This window comes from Equus quagga, chromosome 9 (assembly GCF_021613505.1).
Source record: "Equus quagga isolate Etosha38 chromosome 9, UCLA_HA_Equagga_1.0, whole genome shotgun sequence".
Classification (NCBI taxonomy): domain Eukaryota; kingdom Metazoa; phylum Chordata; class Mammalia; order Perissodactyla; family Equidae; genus Equus; species Equus quagga.
In genome coordinates this window covers 61,133,373-61,156,780 of record NC_060275.1, presented here as the reverse complement: position 1 = coordinate 61,156,780, position 23,408 = coordinate 61,133,373, and the positions used below count along the sequence as shown (strand labels likewise).

The 23,408-nt window shown below is 38.8% G+C and overlaps 1 protein-coding gene across 8 annotated transcripts in view; it reads left to right on the top strand.

Annotated features, from left to right (window-relative positions):
• The window catches only part of PTPRM (protein tyrosine phosphatase receptor type M), a 773,187-nt gene that overhangs the window by 187,155 nt on the left and 562,624 nt on the right, over positions 1 to 23,408 (top strand). For all 8 annotated transcript variants that reach the window (XM_046671284.1, XM_046671289.1, XM_046671288.1 and 5 more), the window contains exon 2: positions 7,993 to 8,115. In XM_046671284.1, the coding sequence (XP_046527240.1) occupies positions 7,993 to 8,115 (123 nt within the window). The remainder of the gene's footprint in view (positions 1 to 7,992; positions 8,116 to 23,408) is intronic.

Here is a 23,408-nt window from a genome sequence, read left to right as displayed (position 1 = left end):
AACTGAGACAGCCAAGTCCTAATGATTTGGCTGGATGCATATAATATTTGGGAATAGAAATAACACCATTACCCATTTAAAAAAAAACAGATTTAAGATCAATAAAAAAAATACATGATTGGTTGTTGCAATTAGTCTTTTTTAAAAAGTAGAAATCAATAGATTGATATGAAATGAAATATGCAGTGAGTGTGATAAACCGTAGAAACTTTAAGAACAAGACAACTCACTTCATTTGAATTATATAAAATATATCCATTGGCAAATAGCATTTTTTACAATAAATCATAGCATTAGCTGCTTAAATGCCTGTGCAATGTGTAAAAACTGCTTGGTAGATTAAATTATGTAGAAGAGTTCTATAATGCTTAGTGTCTGATTCACTAACCATCAATGGGGCACTCAAAGTTTAAGAGGCATTATGTGCTGTCATTGTTTGACAGGCAATTAAATGTAGGCATCACTGGATTGATTTACAAGCAGAAAGCAGTGGCTGTGCTTTGTTGGTGTAGGTTTGTTTTTTTAACTCTTAAAGCAATTATGTATATTATAGCTCATTTTCTAGTTATCCTTTGAAATGTGTAGTTTATAGTCATTTATCTCACAGTTTTAAATTTGAAATAAGTGGATAGGACCATCTGAGATTACATCTATTTTAGGAAAATAGAACATGTAACATCAATTCTTTTGAGGGATACTTTAGCACTAGTTTTTGATCTTCCCTCTCTGTAGAGAGACCCATTTAATACTTTATGCATTTAAAAGGCTGCCTTAAATGGGGTCGTTCTGTATTTAGAACAAATGAGAAAAGTGTTCCAGAAATCTCCTTAAGGAGTATTACAGTCTTTTTACAAAATAACTTTAAATGGACTGTAATTATAACAGAAGAACCATTGCTGGAATATATGTCAATTTAACCTGTTAACGGCAAAACAATTCAAAGTATATATGTATCTAATAAATAAGTTTATGATATTAACATTTGATTGTCCTCCACTAACTTCTTAGAAACAGCTCTTTCAGGAGCTTATTTGCAATGCAATTCGTGTAACAATCCCTATATAAATATTACACCTTGTTGTTAACTTCATAGTGTGTGTTAAGGGTGGAAATGTGCAGACTGGAAAGAGCATGAACGTTGGACTCAGACATTGGTTGAACTGCTAGCCATACACAGAACTCTCTGTGACTTTGGGCGAGATATTTATCACCCCAAACTGCCATTTGTAAAAACAGCAATGTGTCAATCAAGATCCAACCAGGAGACAGAAACCACGCAGTAATTTGAACAGGGAGAGTTTAATATAAAGAAAAATTAACATACACAGTGGATTGTAATACAAGAGATTGGCTAGTACAAATTAAAGAGAGCTCTAAGAATAAAGGAAGAGCAGGCTTGGGGAGCAGCCATTGCTCCAGGGCAGAAATAGGGCTCCAAGGAGGAGATCCTTCTAGAGTTGAGATCCAGGGCTCAGGGGATGACAGGGAAGTCGCTTTGGGGCTACACTGATAGAACTTGGAGGAAATGTGTCCTCTAGAGTGGCAGGGAAAGCTGCTCATGGGAGATGTCCCTCTGAGGGCGCTCTACAAAACCACAGAGGGGGTGCTAGGGCTAGCTGCTGTCTACTGGGCCCTGCTGGCCGCCATGCGCTATAGGAGCTGGGCACGGGGAAGCCTCCTGCACTGCAGACCTGGTGCCGGGAAAGCCTCGTGTGCTGTGTGCTGAGGAGCCTTCAAGGGAGTCCTTTAAGCCCACCCTTCCTCCTGCAGTGCCTCTCCCAAACCCTCGACCATTGACTGATGACGCTTAACATCTTACCAGCTGGGGCAGGAAACGTAGGTAGAGGACCTGGATGCATTTTTGCAGAGCAAGCAATGAAAAGTGAGTTTAGAGCTGAGACGTAAAACGTTGATAACTGGTGCAAAGCATATCGATGCTTGCCTTTAGGGTTTTAAAAAACATTTGCATGGTTTTGTTATGTAACAAGTTATTTGACACAGGCATATTGAGACAAAAGTGTTATACTGGTTGTGAGGAGTAAATGAAATAAAACTACATATTGCCTTAAGCAGAATCTGGCTGGCATGTGGCAGATGTTCAGGAAATGGTAGCTGTTAGTCCCAGAGAACTTTCTAGATCAAAGGTGGCACTCTGACTGCCTTGGTAGGTCTCTCACATAGTAGTGCTGATGAATAACTTCAGGATAAAGAAACAGTCCCAGGTAGTGGTTCTCATCCCCAAACCTTAAAGACTATAGGCAGCAACCTCGGAAAGACCCTGAAGTCAGTTAGTGGATCTAGACCTGCCTTTTACAAAATCGACTAGAACAGAAATGAAAAGTATCAGTGTATCTCAGGACAGATAAATTTGGTTTGTAAAATGTGCATATATGTGTGTTGGATCAAGGTGTCATACCTGTGGATCACAATACCAAAAATATTTTTAAATATTGCTCTAATCCTCATCAATGTGTTTTCCTTTGTCTGCTCTCCATGCCTAGGGCTTCAGTAGGCTATCGGATGGTCATGTGAAAGATCTTATAAAGTTTCCTTTGGGGAAAAAGTAGAGCATCCTCTCCTTTATAGCTTCTATCTTAATGATGTCATTACTATTCTTGGATCTACTGAAGAATTGTCTGCTACTCCAAAGAAAGAAGACAGATAAATTCCCTCCAATATGCAAATGACAATATTTTATTTCAGTAAATCAAGAATGACCTTTATAGACAACTAGCCTTTCTATCTAATTATCACCAGAAAAAAAAATCAACTTTTCTAAAGCAAAAGCCATTATTTGTGGAAACTTCATTAACGTTTAACCAGCTTACAGTTTTCAACCATAATATAAAATGAACAGTTCAGTGATTTAGTCACATTTGTAGCTGGTTCATCTTGGAATACACCAGGACAGAGATGGGTGTTTTGTGGGGATATACTGAGATTGTTTTCATTGTTTAGGTCGATATTACATTACACTTCTTTTAAAGATTTCCAGGCATGATTATTGCAGCCAAATTCTGCATAGAATTTTGGGGAAGTTGTTACCCATTTTTCTAAAAAGCATTTATTGGGTGCCTACCATGCACCAGGTCTAGGGAACACCAAGATGACTAAGATACAGTTATAATCAAAATTACTTTTGAGCAGAATTCCTACCCTGCCTATAGGCTTTCATTCATCTGTTCATTTTAAAACCTGCAGTTCTCATGAAATATATCAGGCCTAATGCCATTTCATCTCATTTCTAAAGCATGTGGCTCTATACTTCAGTCATAGCACAGTCTAGTTGCAATTTCTTCTTGGGGAGTAAATACACAAACTCTTGGCAGCCCACTGTGACTTTGGTGAGAGAAAAAATATTCATAAAGACCATTTTAAGGGATATTACAGTTTTAGTCCTAGAATGCACCGAGCTCCCACAAAATCTTCTTTATGGAATTGAAGTTTGATGACATGCTATCATGGCATGTTACTGAATAGACCCTAAAACCCAGTGCTCTGTGCTGGTGGACGCCATCGCAAAGTCTTTTCATTAACTTAAGTTGATTGCTTCTTACCAGGGCCCTGGGAAGACAGTTCTCTCTGGATTTAGAATTAGGAGTAGTGGTGTTACTTTTGGGTTTTCAGCTTGGAGATACTATCACATAGCGTTAAGAATGTGGGCTCTCAAGACAGGATGCCTGAATTCAAATCTCTGCTTCATTACCTTCCAGCTTTGAGATTTTGTGCAAGCTGTGTAACCTTCTGTGCTTCAGTTTCTGTATCTGCCATATAGGGTTGGTATGAGGATTAAACATGTCCTCAGTAAATGTTAGCCCCTATTATTAGTTTTAGTATTAATATTATCTCATAGATACTGTGAATTATGTAATCAATCATATTTTCCTCTTTTCACTGGCTACCCGAAAGCACAAAGTGAAGTTTGTGGCTTACTTCCAGTAAATGAACCTAGTGACATTTTTTATTACTTGGTGGTGATGATTGTGCCCTAGCCATATTCCTGGTGTTATTCTTAATTGTTTATTTGCTCTACTTTCCTTGCCTTTTAACTTACTTTTCTTTGATTTTGTTAATTTAATTTTTATGTTATTGTTTTGCATTGCGTGTCTTGGAACAGGCCACGCAAACATCGTTATACAGAAATCATTATCATTGTTGATTACCTGAGTATTTGACATCTGTTGACACTTCCTTTGCATAATAACTTATTATTCATCCAATACATCTGTGTTGTATCCAGAGTTGCTGAGGAAAAGCCTTTCTCAAGGTAGGAGGGAGGCATGTGGGCACGCATGCATGTCTGTGTGTGAGAGAGAGAATATGCCTGATGCAGACCACCACCCCATCCAGCTTGCATCGCCTTTCCTCCGTCTTGTATGACTTTTGGTTCAGTCCTGATTCCCCTCCACAAAAGAGAAATAAGTTACTTTGATTTTGATGGAAGAATATAGTCCAACCATGAGCTGTTGGGCATCAATCCAAGTAATACAATTCTGGAGAAACCTTGGCAAGTCTGTTGCTGACCACATTCCTTTACATGATGACAAACTGTCTGGGTTATTCTCAAAATCAAAAAGGCTTACTTTTGGAAGTGCTTCATTTCGGTGTTTCAGGGGACTTTGCTTCCTTATTGTGTTCTTCATTGGCCCGAGACCATTTACTTGGAAAACCTAGCCAGGCCCCTGTCCCCCTGTTCTTTGCTCCTGCATGCGCCCCAGAGGAGCCAACAGGAGTGTGCCTGCATGAATGTTCACAACTCTTCAGCATCTTATGAAGTACACTTTTTACTTTCCAAGTATGTATTCCAACTATTTGCAATGAAATGAACTCCTGAGAATAATTGTTGTATGAGGTATATATGGTATGAAGGATTTAAGAATTAATAATTACTAATACTGCTTGACATGCCTAACATATGTTATGCTAACTTTGTATTTGCCACTTAAGTAAATGGTCAGAAGTACCATGGGAGGGACATGTTATCTCCATTTTAAAGGTAAAGAAACTGGGTTCAGAGAGGGTAAATGATTTGTCTGCAATCACAGAACTGGCAGGGCAGGAATGGGGATGTGCCAGACATTTGACTCTGGAACTTGTTCTCTTCACCTCTACACAAAGCTTCCTTGAAAACTAAGTGCTTAATTGTTTTCTCTTTAATTGGTTGTATCAATTCCAATGTCATTTACCTTAATCTCATTTTATTTTAGCTCAGTAATTCACCTTTGCTCTTCTTAGGGTCTCAGCATCTGTGGGATGAAGGCCAGTGGTGAATCTGAAAATAGGCATGCAGGGGCCTATGTCTTTGGGCAATAGGAAATTCATAGTGTATCTCATTTTCCAGAAGTTCAGTAATCATACACGGGTCTAGAAAGACTGTATGATACTTTTTACGTTTCTTTTCAAGTGATGAGAACAGCCTTATGTAATGGGAAAATTGTATCCTTGCACCAGCATTGCATTAGTCTCTGGGGTTTGCTGACAGCCAGGCATGCTCTTCCCTTTATATTTGGCTGTATCTTCAGTGCCAACAGTTGTTTTGTAAACCAGATCTTTAACCAGCCTTGAGTTGTTTGTGGATGAGTATAGCTGTTTCTCACTGTTTAAGATTGCACTGCAGGACTTTCATCAAAATGCTATCTATGTTTCCACTGTGGGGGCCCTGTTCTGTCAAAATTCTTAGTTCTTTCTTTTTGAATATTATTAGTGATACTGCTGTTTGGGCTTATTCCTACAGCACTGAAGCTATTTTCTACATCAAAATTAGGATTTGCAACCAAGGGAAAAACATTTCTCAAAAAATATTTTTTGCGTAGTTTTCTAACATTTCTTGCCCTTCTTTCGAAAGTTGTTGGTATTATGTACCTTAAACAAATCCACTTTGTTTGTGAACTTGTTAAATCTAAGTAAGAGGGAAGTATAAATTACCAATTATTGCCAAGGTGGAATGTTGAGTTAATGCTGTGTCTTTGTAATGAATTTTCTGTTCCCAGTAGAATGTTGAATTGACCAGTTCTGTTAAAATTGTTACAGCAGGCAATGTCCAGGGCCACTAATTTCATCGTCATGTCTGGAGCTAATGACTAAAACAAAGCTATAAAACTGGGAGAGACCTTTAAAAGTGGTCTGAGGTCCCTTGTTTCTGCCCCGTTCAATATGTTTTATCAGCAATTTGGAGGCAGACATAGAAGCGTGCTTATCAAATTTGCAGATAACACAAATCTAGGTAGGATGACTAATACCAGAATGACAAAATCAGGACTCCAAAAGCTCCCAACAGGCTGGGGTGATACACTGAAAACGATAAGATGAGGTTTAATAAGGATAAATATCCAGTCCTCTATTTGAATTCCAGAAAGTCACTCACCTTATTACAAGACAGGAGAAGTGGCTCAGTGGCAGTGGTATGAAAAAGGCGTATGGGATTTCAGGCTCGCAGAAGCTCAGTATGGACCAGTACTCTACCCAGACTGCTGAAAGAGCACGAGGTCAAGAGAAGGAGCCAGTTGAAGTCTGGCTCCAGTCCTGGGAGTCATTCTTTTGGAAGAGTGCTGTTAAACTGAGAGTATTCAGAGGACACCTGCCAGGATGGTGAAAGTCTGAAAACCTTTTAGTAGAAGGAATTAAGGGGAGCAAAGCATGTTTTGCCTAGAGAAGTGAAGACTTAGAACATGACGGCTCTTTTCAAATAACCAGCTTTCCTGTGTAAGAACTGAGGCTTTTTACCATTTCTTCATGGGTAGAGCTAAGATAGATGGTATACATTTCAAGAAGTAGTTTGGGCTTTTTTAAGGAGGAATTGTCTACATGGTGGGGATGCTTTTCTAAATTCTGAGTATCTCATCTGTTCAGAAGCTGTCTGTCTAGAAGATTGTAGAATTGACATAAGAATTTGGATGGAAGTTGGGCCAAGTGATCTCTAACATCTATTTTACTTCTGAGTTTGTGCAATTGCTGTTTTATTTTCTTGCCGGCAGAGCATACATTACAGACATAGTGTAGTAATATTCTTATTTTTCTGTTTTCTTAACCAGACCCTTAATTCTCATCATTGGCAAATGATTATAATCTTTTAAACTAATATAATAGCATTATATAATGGGCAGTACAATTCTCAGAATAATTAAGATGATCATTATAATCACTCACTTTTGCAATATGAAACATTGGGGAAAAGATTTGATACTGTAATAATTCAAAGTAACAGGAGACATTTAAAAGGATGTGGGGTGGGACTTCAAGTCATCAGTGTTTCCCAGGATGCTGAAACAGCTGAATTCTTTGCGTATACTACATTCTCTATTATTCTTTGTTTTTTTATTTAGGTAGCTTCATTTCTAGCACTGAATTGAGTAGATGTTTACCATATTTTAGTTTTGAATTTATTCTTGCTTTTAAAAATTGTGTGGACTATAAGCAAATTTATAATCTCTTTTAATTTTGAGACCTCAGGTCTCCAAAGTGTTAAAGTGAAACCTCCTTCTATGTTAGAATTAGAATAATCCTTGGAAAAATATTTTGCAAGCTACATCCGTGATTTCTACTGCATTTTTTCCTCTACCATTGTGCCGGTGTTGTGGTGAAAGCATTTCTCTTTTAATTTATTGGACAAATTACAATACTTTTTCTATTGAAAACACGTTGAGCGCTTACGTTGAACACAAGATCAATTATTCCAAAATTATGTAAATCTGCAAAATATGAATTATAAATTTGCTTAGGTTTTACTTTCAAGTGGATTATACAAATGGTGGGTTTTTAGAGGGAACAGCAGGACTGGGTTGTTTGGGGGAACAGCAGTACTGGCAGGGCGTGGTTAACATCAGCTAGCACTTAGCAAGTGTACAGTAGGGTCAAGAGCCACAGTTCCTGAGCACAAAGGTCAAGTCAAATTTAGTTTAGCATTAAGTAGGTTTACAATTAGCTGCAGTCATCATAGCTTATTCCAGAGGTCTGGTTGTTATTTATGTTACTTTTCATTCTTTTACATTTTAGGTGGTTGCCTCTTTGATGAGCCCTATAACACGTGTGGATATAGTCAAGCTGAAGATGATGACTTCAACTGGGAACAGGTGAACACCTTGACCAAACCAACTTCTGATCCATGGATGCCATCAGGTTTGCCTTCAGTTTTAAGTTTTCTTTTTAAAATCAAAGGTGCAGAAGAGTCATAATCATAGCAAATGTTCACTGGGTATTGGTTGAATGAGTAAAGGTGTTGGTTTTTGAGTGTGGCAGTCAAAGGCCAATTAGCTAGTGAGGATAGTACAATTAAGAGCACCGACTGCAAAGAATTAATCTTTGTCTCTCTCCCTTTAAAGTCTAATTGAAGTTTGCTTCCTTTATCTTTGGATACATCTGAGCTAGATTAATGGGCATCACCCAGTTGATCCCTTCCCAAGCAGCAGATATGGGAAATAGATTGTTGTCTCTCCTGGATGTGTCTAGTGGATGGAACTCTAGCTGAAGAATCTAAATAACAGCGTCTCCGTTTGCAAATAGGAGACCTTGGGAGGTCGCTTAACCTTTGTCAGCCTCAGGGGCTCACTTGGCACCTGGAGATCTGGGAGGATGCCAGTGATTTTGAAAGCATTCGGAAGATAAAATGGTGATGCACAATGTGGATACTTTTTCCCTGTAGAGGTGCTTAGTAAATTTTCCAATGAATGAGACATATTTTGTTGCACTGAATACTAGCAAGAATTCTCTCTCTCTTTTAGAAGGATGAGTGGGAGGATGGTGACTAGTGAACCCTAATCAGATTGGAGGTTGATTTTTTAATGACTTCTTTTCAGGCTGTGGTGTTGAACGTCCCTTTAAAACTTGGGGGCCGGCCCCGTGGCCGAGTGGTTAAGTTCGTGCGCTCAGCTTTGGTGGCCCAGGGTTTCACCCGTTCCAATCCTGGCCGTGAACATGGCACCACTCATTAGGCCATGTTGAGGCGGCGTCCCACATACCACAACTAGAAGGACCCACAACTAAAATATACAGCTATGTGCTGGGGAGATTTGGGGAGAAAAAAAAAAAAAGAAGATTGGCAACAGTTGTTAGCTCAGGTGCCAATCTTTAAAAAAAAAAAAATTTAGATTTATAGATTCATTTTACAAATGGGGTGGTGAGTGTGCCCCATTCAGGATTCAAACTGTGAAACATGTTTTCTGATTTGGATTTCTGATAAAACACATTTTTTGTACTTTTTAATGACTATAAAGTTCTTCATTAATGTACCTCAATTTAGCAGTAATTACATTGTCATCTTATAAAAGTAGCTCTTAAACATGAAGTAGAGTTTAATGTTATTCTTAAGCTTTAACAATTATGATGCCCACCACGTTCTTGCCCTCTCCTTCCCACATTCAACTCCTTCTGACTTCAAAGGAAGGAACCTTGAGCTCCTTAGCACCATGGCTTTACCAGACTTCGAAACCTCTTTAGCTCTGAGTTATTTCCCTACGGCTGACATTCCCCTTTTCTGTCGCTCTTTTTCTCTTGGAAGCGTGTGTGTGTGCTTTTGAATATTGCTTGTGTTTGAATCAGTGGTGCTTTACTTGTTTTTCCAATTTCCACTTCCTGCTTTCATTCTCAGCGCTGTTGGGACGGGGCAGAGGAGAGCTGGCAGTGCTCCCTGTGGAGCTGTCCCTTTCCAAACAGGATTCTCAGCCTCAAGGCCTTTTGGTCATCGCCTCTTCTCTCTCAAGGGTCCAGCCTGTGTCCAGAGACGCTGGGGATGGCTGAGTCTGTGGTAGCGTGGAGGGCGCTCAGATTTAGTCCTGAGAGATATCTCCACATGAGTGCACTCGGGCTGTCTGTGTTATCTGCTAATTTGGTGAAAAATTTGTAATTTTTCACACGAGGTAGTAGGTTTCATTATTATGGTCCTTTAGTTTGAAGGCTGACTTAGAGAAATTGACTTTTACAAATGTGCCTCTATATTGCAGTATCTTCTTCAGCCTCCACTGGTTCTATTTTTGTCACACGATGATCCACCTCCCTCCGTAAAGGGGAGGAGGAGATTGCTTCTTGTCACGATCTTGATCTTGTTTTTCCTTCTTTCTGATGTCCCATAATACCATCTCAGACCAAGTTGTCCGAGTTTTAAATACAGAAAGCATGGCTTCCTAGCAGAGACCGTTACAAAAATGGCAATAAAGAGCAAAGACCACTTATATCCTAGAACAATCACTTGGGTAATTGAAGGAATAAAGGAGAAGCAACTTTGCAAATATCTGCCCTGTGATGACTGCCTTTGGAAGAATGAAGTGGGGGCATTTAAATCTTCTATTTGAATTTATTCTACTTCTGTTGACTAATGGAATACTTATCGGGCCTAATTAATGTTAATGTTAGGCCTTTGTAACTTAAAATCTCTGAGTGTTATATCTTCCAAAACTTTTATCAGTTCTCTCTGGTTTCTGATAGTTACAGAAGGTGTGCCCTCAACCCGCACTGCCAGACAAGTGGCTGTTGGGCCCGTGGGTGGTTGGAGGGCCCGAAGGTCTAGAGGGAGCTGGGGAAGGCCCTGTCCCTCTCTCCTGTCACCAGGCCCGTGGCATGGGTCCAGAGGAGATTTTGGAAAATTGATAGTTGTTCCATCAGGTGTTTTGCTATAATATAGAACTGCAATTATGGGTATTTTTTTCCCTACTATTCATTAAACTAACTTTAATCATTAAAAAAATTTTCCTAGAGCCCTAGCGTATGCTAATCAAGATGCAGATTACTGTGGGAGATGAAGGATTATTAGAAATTATTCGTTCTCTCTAGGAATTTATCTACTAGGGAGAGAAAGTTACAAAAATACAATTAGTGAACAATCTAAAACTATTTATGATTAAATGTGGTATAGATTAGAGGTATTCTAAGAGCAATTTTCTTACTGTAAGCCCAATATGTTTGTTATAAAGGATATGGACTTGTGCCCAGCTGACCTATCCACCTGAAGTGAGAAGTTAAACACTCAGTGAAGCATTGTTGCGGGAAGTAAGGAAATATCACCTTATAAATTGCATATAGTAGTATCCTAAGGTACGGACTTTAACACTGAGTTTCCTAGATGTATATACAGCTGTGAGTTTTAAATACTGTTTAGTTCGATGGATTTTCTCCTCCATTCTTTGGTCTCCTCTTATTCCTCCTCCATTCTTTCTTTTCTTTCTTTTGTTTTTTTAAGGAAGATTAGCCCTGAGCTAATATCTGCTGCCAATCTTCCTCTTTTGCTGAGGAAGACTGGCCCTGAGCTAACATCTGTGCCCATCTTCCTCTACTTTATGTGTGGGACACCTGCCACAGCATGGCTTGACAAGTGGTGCATAGGTCAGCACCCGGGATCCAAACTGGCAAGCCCTGGGCCGCCAAAGCAGAATGTGTGAACTTAATTGCTGCGCCACCGGGCTGGCCCTCTCCTCCTTCTTTCTGTTAATATATGTAACATGATTTATTCCTTTCAAAAACAGATTCCAAAGCTGGCCCTCTTACACTAAAACAGAAACTAGTTTTATGAATTTCTCAGCATAAATGGGTGGCAAAATCAGATACAACCATAGCTTTTTGAAGGTTAATTTTTTTAAACCTTTATTCAAAATGTTATTGGATTTGTTCTCATGTATGCATTTGTGTTTGGTCTTGCTTGGGTAGCCTGGTTCTGTGATGCCCTAGACTGAGGGCTGGCAAACTGTGTCCTGCAGGCCCAGTCCAGCGTGTTGCCAGTGTTTGTGTACTTTCAGGTTAAGAATGATTTTTACATTTTTAAATGTTTGGAGAAAATCAAAAGAATAGTAATATTTTGTGACACGTGAAATTCAGATTTCAGTGTCCATAATCACAGTTTTATTGGCACACAGCCATGCTCATTTGTTAAACATTATCAGTGGCTGGTTTCAAGCTACAGCGGCCGAGCTGAGTAGTTGCAGCAGATGCTGTCAGGGCCACAAAGCCTAGGTATTTCCTGTCTGACCCTTTACAGAAAAATTGTGCCGACCCCTCTCTTAGACCATTTTGGCTCCAGCATATAATTGTTGCTTTGGACTCAGTTTATATGTTACTGTTTTTTGTATTCATATTATAATTATTAACGTACAAACATGACTTCACTGTTTCTTTCACTTTCAGATTATATGTTCTCCAAGCATTGGGCTATTAAAATTAGTGAGGAAAAAACCGTGTTGATTAGGGATTTTTCTCTATCTTTCCCATAAATTTGCTGTCTATTGAAAAAGCATCATGATTTTTGTTATTTAGTACCAAAATCCTTGTGGGACTGTTGTGATTCTAATAAGCAAATAATCCATCAAGATGAATTTTAAAATTATGGCAGTGAGACACTAAAATTTTTACTCTAATTTTTAAATTTGCTGTAATTAGAATTTTACTTCTGTCCTTTTTGAAATCGATGCTTCAGTGTGTAGGAGTTGTTTCTTTGTATCTTCATGTGTGAGGTTATTTTTAACCACATTGAAAAAATTTAAATACAGTGTGGAGCTTTATACAAGCTGACTTGATAACTATTCTGAGTGACATTGGCTCTGGAAATACATATTTAGGGCAAATAAATACCAAATGCCGTTTAAATGTTTGTATTTGAAGCTGACATTTATGTTAGAGTAGGTGATACTTTTGTAACTAGCTCTGAACTATGGTTTTCTTGACAGTGAATCTATGCCACACGTGGTTTCACTTTTATTGGTAAGTGCCTGCTGCATTTCATATCAATTGATCTTAGCAGTGGAAACTTTCTTAAACTTTATTATAAGGACTACTACTTTGAGCCCAAGAACCAAATAATTAACCACATGATAACCTGCTACATTCTGTTAGCAGTGTTGTATTCTATCACTTTATATACTGCAGTCCACATGTAATTATCAGAGTAGACTAAGAAGCATTGATTAATAGGTGTTTTATGATGTAAAAACACCTGCACAGTTTGACAATGGTTGATGTTTTTATATTTCATGAAAGTATAATGTTTGTACCTTACTGCTGCAGTTCCATAGAATAGATATTTAACAAGTTCCATATCTTATATATAAGAAAATGTGACCCTTTGTTATTAAAAAAGTTAAACAATAAATTCACCCATGATATTAAAATGTAAAGGTAGCTTGTAATCATAGGCATTTGCTCTTCATAAAGTTAACATTTATTTATACCCCACATGATCCCCGTAAGATAGCATACTTCTAAAGGCTATTATTAAGTGAATTTGGGTGCTACTGCCGGGAAAACGTAATACTCTTAGTTCTTTTCCAGGCAGTGTAACATGCAACTAGTGGAAGTCTCATTTAGCTTCCCTATCGTAGTTTTACATATTACAAATTGAGTGGTGTTTCTGGATCTTCATGGAGATAGTGTAACAAAGGATTAAATGATTTCTTTGGGTGCCCATATGAAAGGCAGAGAGATGGAAGTGCCTAGATGGAGAAGCAATATGCACTCTTAGTGTGATGACCCAGAAAAATGGAAAAAATGACTGCATATGTTTGTTTAGAGTCAGTTTCACATTTGAGAGAGATGGTGGATTGATAGACAAAGAAATTGAAGTTTTCTCTTTGGGTGCATCCATCTCGGCATAGTTTCCTCATGCTCGGGAAGACTTCCCTATCTAGTCACACTTCAGGGCTTATGGAGGGCTTAGTGCATGATGAAGAAAAGAAGACCGTGTGCTTGAAAAGTCATTTTTACTCCTTAAATATCAGTGTATATTTAGTGAGTAATATGTTGGCACAGAATATTCAGACAGTTGTCTAATTATCTTATTCATTCTTTGAATCTGTAAACATTCAACAAATATTTATTAAATACCTGCTATGGGTTAGGCATTGTTAGAGATGCTTGGGCTTCATCATTGAATGAACAAATCAGGGACCCTCCCGGTGTACCTTAGGTTCTCAGTCTGCTAAGATTGCTCTTGGATTGCTGAAAGATTATATCCTATAAGACTATGCTTTCCCTCATTTATTGACTTTTTGGAAATGAATACTTAAAAGGTAATACAAATTTCAGTTCATTAGACTTAGCACACTATAGCATCAAATTTAGCTTTCTTGTATGCTTTGTTCCTTAAAAAAAAAAAAAAGAGCAAAAAGTCTGAATCATAGGCAAGTGGCAGTGCAGTACCTTCCATCGTTCTCCCTTATAAAACAAAGTAATCTGGTACATGCGAATGACTCTTAGTAGTTGACGAAATTTGCTTCTTTGCTCTGTATCATTTGATCCCCATTTTGACTCTGACAGATTGGGTGGCATTATCTGTGTTTTATACCTTAGGAGACTGATGTTCAGAGAAGTTAAACTTGCCCCAGACCTAGACATGAGAGAAATAGCCTCCATTTTTGCCCTTCTAAGTGCCTTGATCTTTCCACGGGAGCACATGTGCCTAGTGAAGGGGAACAGTCTTCATCCCAGGTGGCACCTATTTGGATCTTCTCAAAATGAACATGAGGACTCTCCACTGTGGGGGCTGCAGGCCCCACCTGGGTCAGATTGCTTCATAGCTGTTGATCTTGGGCAGGCTCTTCAGCTCTCAGTTTCTCAGTATCCTCGTCTGTCAAGTGTTGGTAATGTGTGTTTGTGGAGTGCCACCCTGGGCCTGGCTGCTGGTGCTGGGGCTGCAGTAGTAGAGCCTCCTCCTCTTGCTGACTGTATCTGGTGGAGGAGGTGGGCAGTCAGCCAATAAGCAGAGAGACATATACGGTGATGGCGGGACGTACGAAAGGCTGTGAAGACAAACTAAATCAGGATAAGGGCTTAGTGAGTGGTGGGAGTTACAGACAAGGACAGCCTCTCTGAAGAAGCTGTCCATGAGCAAAGACTAGGATCCGGGCAGCGGCAAGGAGGCCGTGGAGGCTGAGTGATGTGGGCAGAGGGAAGAGCAGGAGCAAAGACTGAGGCAGGGGTGAGCTCCGCCTGAGGGAGTGAGGCAGTCAGTCTCAAAGGAGACTTTCCAAAGCCATGGAAAAGCGTTTAGAACCTGCCTCATTGAGTTCTTGATCAGGTGAGACAAAATAATCCACCTCAGCAGCTGAGCCTGGTACCTGGCCCAGCACAAGGTTCAAGAAATGCACTCCTTTTATTATTATTAAGTAATTTTTTAGGAGCAATTTGGTATGAATTCATCTCTTAGCTTAATTTGGACTCTCTGTGAAGTGGGCAGTTCATGCTAAGTTTTTATTTTCTCTTCTAAATGATACCAAGCAAGAAACAGAAAATACAGGTCTTCATATGATTTTTGAAAGTGTTAAAAAAACAAGCTGAAAGAAGTCCATTAAAATACCAACAATGTTTTTTGTCAGGACAGTAGGATTTGGGATAATTGCCCTATCATTTCTATTTCACACATTTCCTTTATGATCAAGTATACCTTTATAATAAAAAGTAAAACTTAAAATTATTTTGGGGAGGGATCATTGTATTTGGCATTATTTTAGTTGATCCTGAAGATTTCTAGTCCATGAACTCAGGAAATGAAAAGTTTCATTGTCCTTGAGTGTCTCATTCAAGTGTCCCCAGTGGGGTGCCTGCCTGGCATCCAGATGTAAGATGGTCATCGATGAACATTCTCACTCCCTGTGTCTTAATTCAGATCACCTTGGTGAGGCTGAGAATGGGTTTCCAGTTAGCTTTTGAAGAGTGAATGATGAGACACAGTGAAAGAAATTGGACTGGAGTTACATTCTGTCAGCAGTTTCTAAGTTACAAAATTTAGAAAAATAATTTCAGATGATAATGAGAAAAAACCATTTCAGATCAGTGATCTTGGGGAGTTCTTAGTTAAACAGCATAGGGCTCTGGGTAGCCTCTTTTTAACATGGGTGTAAACAATGTGCTCCACTCAGAGGTGACAACACATAAGATAAAAGTTACATTTTAACCATTTTAAGACTACAGTTCTGTAGCATCAAGTATATTCACATTGTTGTGCAACCATCTCCACCATCCATCCCCAGAAGTTTTTATCTTACCAAACTGAAATTCTGCACCCATTAAACACTAACACCCCATTCTTCCTTCCCCTTGCCGTTGACAACCACAATCCTAATTCCTGTCTCTATGGATATAACTATTCTAGGTACTTCATATAAGTGGAATCATAGGTTATTTGTCCTTTTGTGTCTGCCTTATTTCCCTTGGCATAATGTTTTCAGTGATTCAGTTTTTATAGACTTTCAAGATCTTTCAAAGACTTTCTAGATCAGAGCAATCATTTTTTTTTTTTGGAAAAGTGTCCTGATTTTTAATAGTTAAGTGTTTCAAGGGGACAGTATATTGTCTATGAGTATTTATTTTTATAGTTTATATTCAGTGTTCAGAAGTGTTCTTCTTCAGTTTTTTTCTAAATTCCTGTCTAGGCTGATTGGAAACTGTTACAAAAAGTAAGAATAGTGGCTAGCTATTTTTTTAAGTATTTGCTTAAAAATATACAAATGAGCCTGTGTATATAAATGTTTTTAAAATAGGTTTATTTATTGCTTGATTTCCTGTGAAATTGTACCAGATGACGTCATAAGAGTTATGTGAAGCCAAGTAATGGAATAAACAGGCAGCCAATCATGACAGATATTGTAAATCTCTCAAAATCTGAGTAGAGGGGGCAAGAGGTGGGAGAGGCGAGGTTCAGAGTGATGGGGCAATGGGGAAGTGATTATATGGGCATGGTCAAGTGCTTGGGATGGAGGGGCCCACTTTGGCAATAAGAGTCAAGAGAAAAGACAATGGGTTTTGATGTGAAACTCAGGCACAGTCTTTCAGTCTTTTGAGTGGAGATTCCTTATTTGACTGCACAGGGGAGGTAGAGTGGGGATAAGCTGTTTTGAAAACAACTTCTCTAAAGACCAGAAAGCCCAAGGCCTGAGGAAGACTAGCCACTTGGGTCCAGGGCTGCCAGACAGCAACCTCTCTTTATGGAGGGCAGGATCTTTTTGTCAGATTGGTTTGGAGTGTGCCCTTGATGAGCTAGCTTGCACGGCCACTGGCAGGTTAACGGTGCCATTAAAGTTGCCCTTGCACAGACACCCAGCAAGGGGAGGGCCTTCAAAATTCTGTGTGGCCTGGGGGCTCTGGTTCATCCCATTCACCTTCTACCTGTGTCAGGTCAAATTATCACAGGTGCAGGCTCCCTTTTAAGCAACTTTGGGACTTTCCATAGCCCAAGAAATCTGAATTTTATTTAAATAAGAAATGGTTAAGCCCAAGTGTGACGTCAGCAACATGGCAGTGTGAACTGTTCCCTTTGTCTCTCCCCCTTTTGAACTACAACTAAATGGACATTCACTGACCGATGGAGGAAGCCCACATAGCACAACAGGACATGTGAGAGACACATGCAGCTATACATCTGTGGGTGGATGGACTGGCCCCCTCGGGAAGTGGTAGAGATAGGTGAGCATGCCCTGCTCTTCCCTGGTAGCCCTGTGCACACACACAAATGCTTTCCAGCCTGGCTTAAGTGCCCCAAAAGTGGGAGCATGCACCTGAGTGACCGTGGGAGGAGGTGGTGGTAACCCTTAGCCCACACTGGTGATTACTCTCCTGGCGAGGAAGGAAGACTACCATGCCCCTCTGCTGCCAAGCCCCACCTGCCAAGCACAGTGATCCTGCAGACCTCAAGCAGAGACTGCAGCAGATCTACATGCTGGGGTGAATACAACCCAGGGCCATGTGAACACTCATAGTGCTGCTGAGCCCCCAAAGAGGGAATATGTGCAGCCAGCTGAGGGAAGAGGCAGTGGCAGCTTTTAGCCTGCTGGTGATCACTTTCCTGGTGGGAAAGGGGAGCCCATAGTGCCCCTGCGGGGCCAAGGATTTTCCCTAGCTCTGACAAGCTCTCCCTTGCTGGCAAGGAAGCCCCACCCACCAAGTACAGTCCACACAAGTGCCTGAAGATACCCCAGGCTGGGGAAAGCACCCATAATACTCACACAGCTTCCAGCAGATGTGGTGGGGCCAGAAACTCTGCTCCTGCTTCCCCCTAGCAGTACCAGGTGGAATCTTCAAACTAAGAATACCACAAATGCCCCAGTAAAAGATTAGTTCATCTAACACCATGAGAAACTGCAGCAGCAATTCAGAACAGAAGGAAAATGACAATTCTCCAGAAACCAACACCTAAGGCACAGAAATTTACAACTTGAATGGCAGAGAATTCAAAATAGCTGTCATAAGGAAACTCAACAACTTACAAGAAAACATGGAAGGACAATTCAAGGAGCTCAGCAATAAAGTGAGTCTCTTCACCAGAGAGATTGAAACTAAAAAAAAAAAAAAAAAAATCAAGCAGAAATTCTGGATATGAAAAACACAATGAAATAAAAAATAACCTAGAATCCTTAAGAAATAGAACTGATTTTATGGAGGAAAGAATTATTGACCTAGAGGATAAAAATGTAGAAATTCTACAGGTAGAGGAGGAGACAGAACTAAAATGTTTTAACAATCAAGAAATTCTTAGAGAAATATCTGACTCAATTAGGAAAAGCAGCATAAGGATTATATGTATTCTAGAAAGAGAAAAGGGGGAGAAGTAAACAGAGACCTTGTTCAAAGAAATAATTTCTGAGAACTTCCCAAACCTGGAGATGGTTCTGGATTTACAAATAAATGAAGCTAATAGAACACCTAATTTCATCAATGCTAAAAGACCTTCTCCAAGGGATATAATAGTAAAAATGGCAAAAGTCAAGGACAAATAAAAAATACTAGGATCAGCAAGGCAAAAGAAAATAACCTACAAAGGAATCCTTATTATGCTTTCAGCAGATTTCTCAGAATAAAACCTACAGGCTAGGAGAGAATGGAATGATATATTCAAAATGTTGAAAGACAAAAACGTTCAGCCCAGAATACTCTATCTGGTGAAACTTTCCTCAGATATGATGGAGAAATAAAAGCTTTCCCAGATAAACAAAAGCTGAGGGAGTTCATCACCACTAGACCTCCCCTACAAGAAATAATTAAAGAAGCTCTCACAACAGCAACAAAAAGGCAAAGGTCTACAACGCTCTGTGCAAGAAAATACATAGACAGACATGATCAGAAACCTGCAGCTTTCTACCAGAACAGGAAGACAAATGCTGAATCACAACTTAAAAGAGAAACGGAAAGAAAGCACCAAAATTAATGATAAACACTGCAACTTAGTCACAAACTTACAACATTAAAAACAGAGCAATTTGTAACAGCAATTACTCAGCAGGGGAGAAGAAAGGGAAGGAATCTGCTTAGGTTAATGGAGGTAAGAGACTGAGAAAATGGATTATCTCATCTTCAATATCTTTCGTACAATCCTCATGGTAAGCACTAAACAAAAAATCAGAGTAGAGCTACAATTCATAAAAAGTGAGAAAACTGAGAAAATCCCCTCAAAAAACCACTAAAATGAAATGGCAGTCAGAAATACAAAGGAAGAAAAACAATGTAAACATGGAACAACCAGAAAACAAGAGATAAAATGTCTGTATTAAGCCCTCATATACCAACAGTCACTCTAAATGTAAATGGGTTGAATTCTCCAATCAAAAGACACAGAGTAGCTGGGTGGATTAAAAAACAACAGCCAACACTATGCTGCCTCCAGGAAACACATCTCAGTTCTAAAGACAAACACAGGCTTAGAGTGAAGGGATGGAAGACAATACTCCAAGATAATGGCAAACAAAAGAAAGCAGGTATTGCCATAGTTTTATCAGACAAAGTAGACTTCAAGGTAAAAAAGACAATGAGAGAAAAAGAGGGGAAGTGTAAAATGATAAAAGTGGCATTCCACTAAGAGGAAATAATACTTGTTAATATATATGCAACTAACACAGGGGCACCAAAGTACTTAAGGCAATTATTAACAGATCTAAAGGGAGGAATTAACAGCAACACAGTAATAGTAGGGGAGCTCAACACCCCACTTACATCAATGGACAGATCATCCAGACAAAAATCAATAAGGACATAGTAGATTTAAATGAAGCATTTGATCAGATGGACTTAATAGATATATAGAGAGCATTCCATCCAGAAACAGTGGAAGATACATTCTTCTCAAGTGCACGTGGATCATTCTCAAAGATAGACCATGTGTTGGGAAACAAGGCAAGCCTCAATAAATTTAAGAAGATTGAAGTCATCCCAACCGTCTTTTCTGACCACAATGCCGTGAACCTAGAAATCAACCACAAGAAAAAAATGGGGGAAGTCAGAAATATGTGGAGACTAGACAACATGCTATTGAACAGCCATTTGATCAATGAAGAAATCAAAATAAAAGTTAAAAAATACCTGAAGACAAACAAAAACGAAAATAGAACATACCAACTCTTATGGGATCCAGCAAAAGCAGTCCTAGGAGGGAAATTCATAGCAATACAAGCCCACCTGAACAAGCAAGAAAAATCTCAAATAATCTTGAAATGCGCCTAACAGAGCTAGAAACAGAAGCACAAACAAAGCCCAAAGTCAACAGAAAGAGGGAAGTAATTAAAATCAGAGCAGAAATAAATGAAATATAGACTAAAAAAACAGTAGAAAGGATTGATGAAACTAAGAGCTGGTTCTTTGAGAAGATAAACAAAATTGACAAACCCTTAGCCAGACTCACCAAGAAAAAAAGAGAGAAGGCTCAAATAAATAAAATTAGAAATGAAAGGAGAGAAATTAAAACAGATACTGCAGAAATACAAAGGATTATAAGAGAATACTATGAAAAGCTATATGCCCACCAATTTGATAACCTAGAAGAAATGGATGAATTCCTATACTCATACAACCTCCCAAAACTGAGTCAAGAAAAGAAAGAGAGAGTCTGAATAAACCAATGACAAGTAGAGAGATTGAAACAGTGATCGAAAACCTCCAAAGAAAACAAAAGTCCAGGACCAGATGGCTTGTTTGGAGAACTCTACCAAACATTCAAAGAAGATTTAGTACCTATTCTCAAACTATTCTGAAAAAGTGAAGAAGAAGGAATGCTTCCTAACACATTCTATGAGGCCGACATTATCCTGATACCAAAACCAGACAAAGGCAACACAAAAAAGGAAAACTACAGGCCAATATCACTGAGGAACTTAGATGCAAAAATCCTCAATGAAGTATTGGCAAACTGAATACAGCAATACATTAAAAGGATCGTACACCATGATCAAGTGGGATTTATTCTAGGGACACAGGGATGGTTCAACATCTGCAAATCAATCAATGTGATACACCACATTAACAAAATGAGGAATAAGAATCACATGATCATCTCAATAGATGCAGAGAAAGCATTTGACACTGTCCAACATGCATTCATGATAAAAACTCAATAAAATGCATGTAGAAGGAAAGTACCTCAACAGAATTAAGGCCATATATGGCAAACCCACAGCCAACATTATACTTAATGGTGAAAAACTGAAAGCCATCCCTCTGAGAACAGGAACAAGATAAGGTGCCCACTCTTGCCACTCCTATTCAACATAGTACTGGAGGTATTGGCCAGAGCAATTAGGCAAGAAAAAGGAATCCAAACTGAAAAGGAGGAAGTGAAACTTTCACTATTTGCAGATAACATGATTCTATATATAGAAAACCCTAAAAAATCCACCAGAATAATCAACAACTACAGCAAAGTTTCAAGATACAAAATCAATTTAGAAAAATCAGTTGCATTTCTATACACTAACAATGAACTAGCGGAAAGAGAAATCAAGAATACAATCCCATTTACACTCGCTACAAAAAGAATAAAATACCCAGGAATAAACTTAACCAAAAAGGTGAAATACCTATACACTGGAAACTATAAGACATCATTGAAAGAAATTGAAGAAGATATAAAGAAACAGAGAGATATTCTATATTCATGGGTCAGAAGAAAAAACATAGTTAAAATGTCCATACTACCTAAAGCAATCTACAGATTCAATGCAATCCCAATCAGAGTCCCAATGACATTCTTCACAGAAATAGAACAAAGAATCCAAAAATTTATATGGAGCAGCAAAAGACCCTTAATAGCCAAAGCAATCCTGAGAAAAGGAACAAAGATGAAGGCTTACAATCCCTGACTTCAAAAAGTACTAGAAAGCTATAATAATCAAAACAGCATGGTACTGGCACAAAAACAGACAAGCAGATCGATGGATAAGAATTGGAAGGCCAGAAATAAAACCACACACCTATGCATAGTTAATCTTTGACAAAGGAGCCAAGAACATACATTGGAGAAAGGAAAGTCTCTTCAATAAATGGTGTTTGGAAAACTGGACAGCCACATGCAAAAGAATGAAAGTAGACCATTATCTTGCATCATACAGAAAAATTAATTCTAAATGGATTAAAGATTTGAATGTAAGACCTGAAACCATAAAACTCCTAGAAGAAATATAGGTAGTACCTTCTTTGGTATTGGTCTTGGCAACATGTTTTCGAATCCTATGTCCACTCAGGCAAGGGAAACAAAAGAAAAAGTTAAATGGGACCACATCAGACTAAAAAGCTTCTACAAAGCAAATAAAACCATCAACAAAATGAAAAGACAACCCACCAACTGGGAAAAAATATTGGCAAATCATTTATCAGACAAGGGGTTCATCTCTAAAATATATAAAGAACTGATACAACTCAACAACAACAACAAAACAACCCGATCAAAAAATGGGCAGAGGATATCAACAATCATTTTTCCAAGGAAGATATACAGATGGCAACAGACACGTGAAAAGATGTTCAACATCACTAATGCAAATCAAAACTATGAAGAGATATCACCTTACACTAGTCAGAATAGCTATAATTACCAAGACAAAAAACGACAAATGGAGAGAGTGTGGAGAAAAGGAAACCCTCATACACTGCTGGTGGGAATGCAAACTGGTGCAGCCACTATGGAAAACAGTATGGAGATTTCTTAAAAAATCAAAAATAGAAATACCATATGACCCAGCTATCCCACAACTCGTTGTTTATCCGAAGAACTTAAAATCAGTGATCCAAAGAGATTTATGTTCCCCTGCGTTCATTGCAGCATTCTTCACAACAGCCAAGATGTGGAGGCCACCCAGTGCCCTTCTACAGATGAATGGATAAAGAAGATGTGGTATATACATACAGTGGAATACTACTCAGCCATAAAAAAGACAAAATTGTCCTATTTGCAGCAACATGGATGGACCTTGAGAGTATGTTAAGCAAAATATATCAGACAGAGAAGCACAAATACTGCATGATTTCTCTCATATGTGGAAGATAACAAATACATGGACAAAGAGAACAGTTCAGTGGTTACCAGAGGGGAAAGAGCTTGGGGGGTGGACGAAAAGGATAAAGGGCCACATATGTATGGTGATAGATGAAAATTAGACTACAGGGGGGGTGAGCACTATGAAGTGTATTCAGAAATTGATTAACAATAATGAGCACCCAAATTATGCAATGTTATAAAC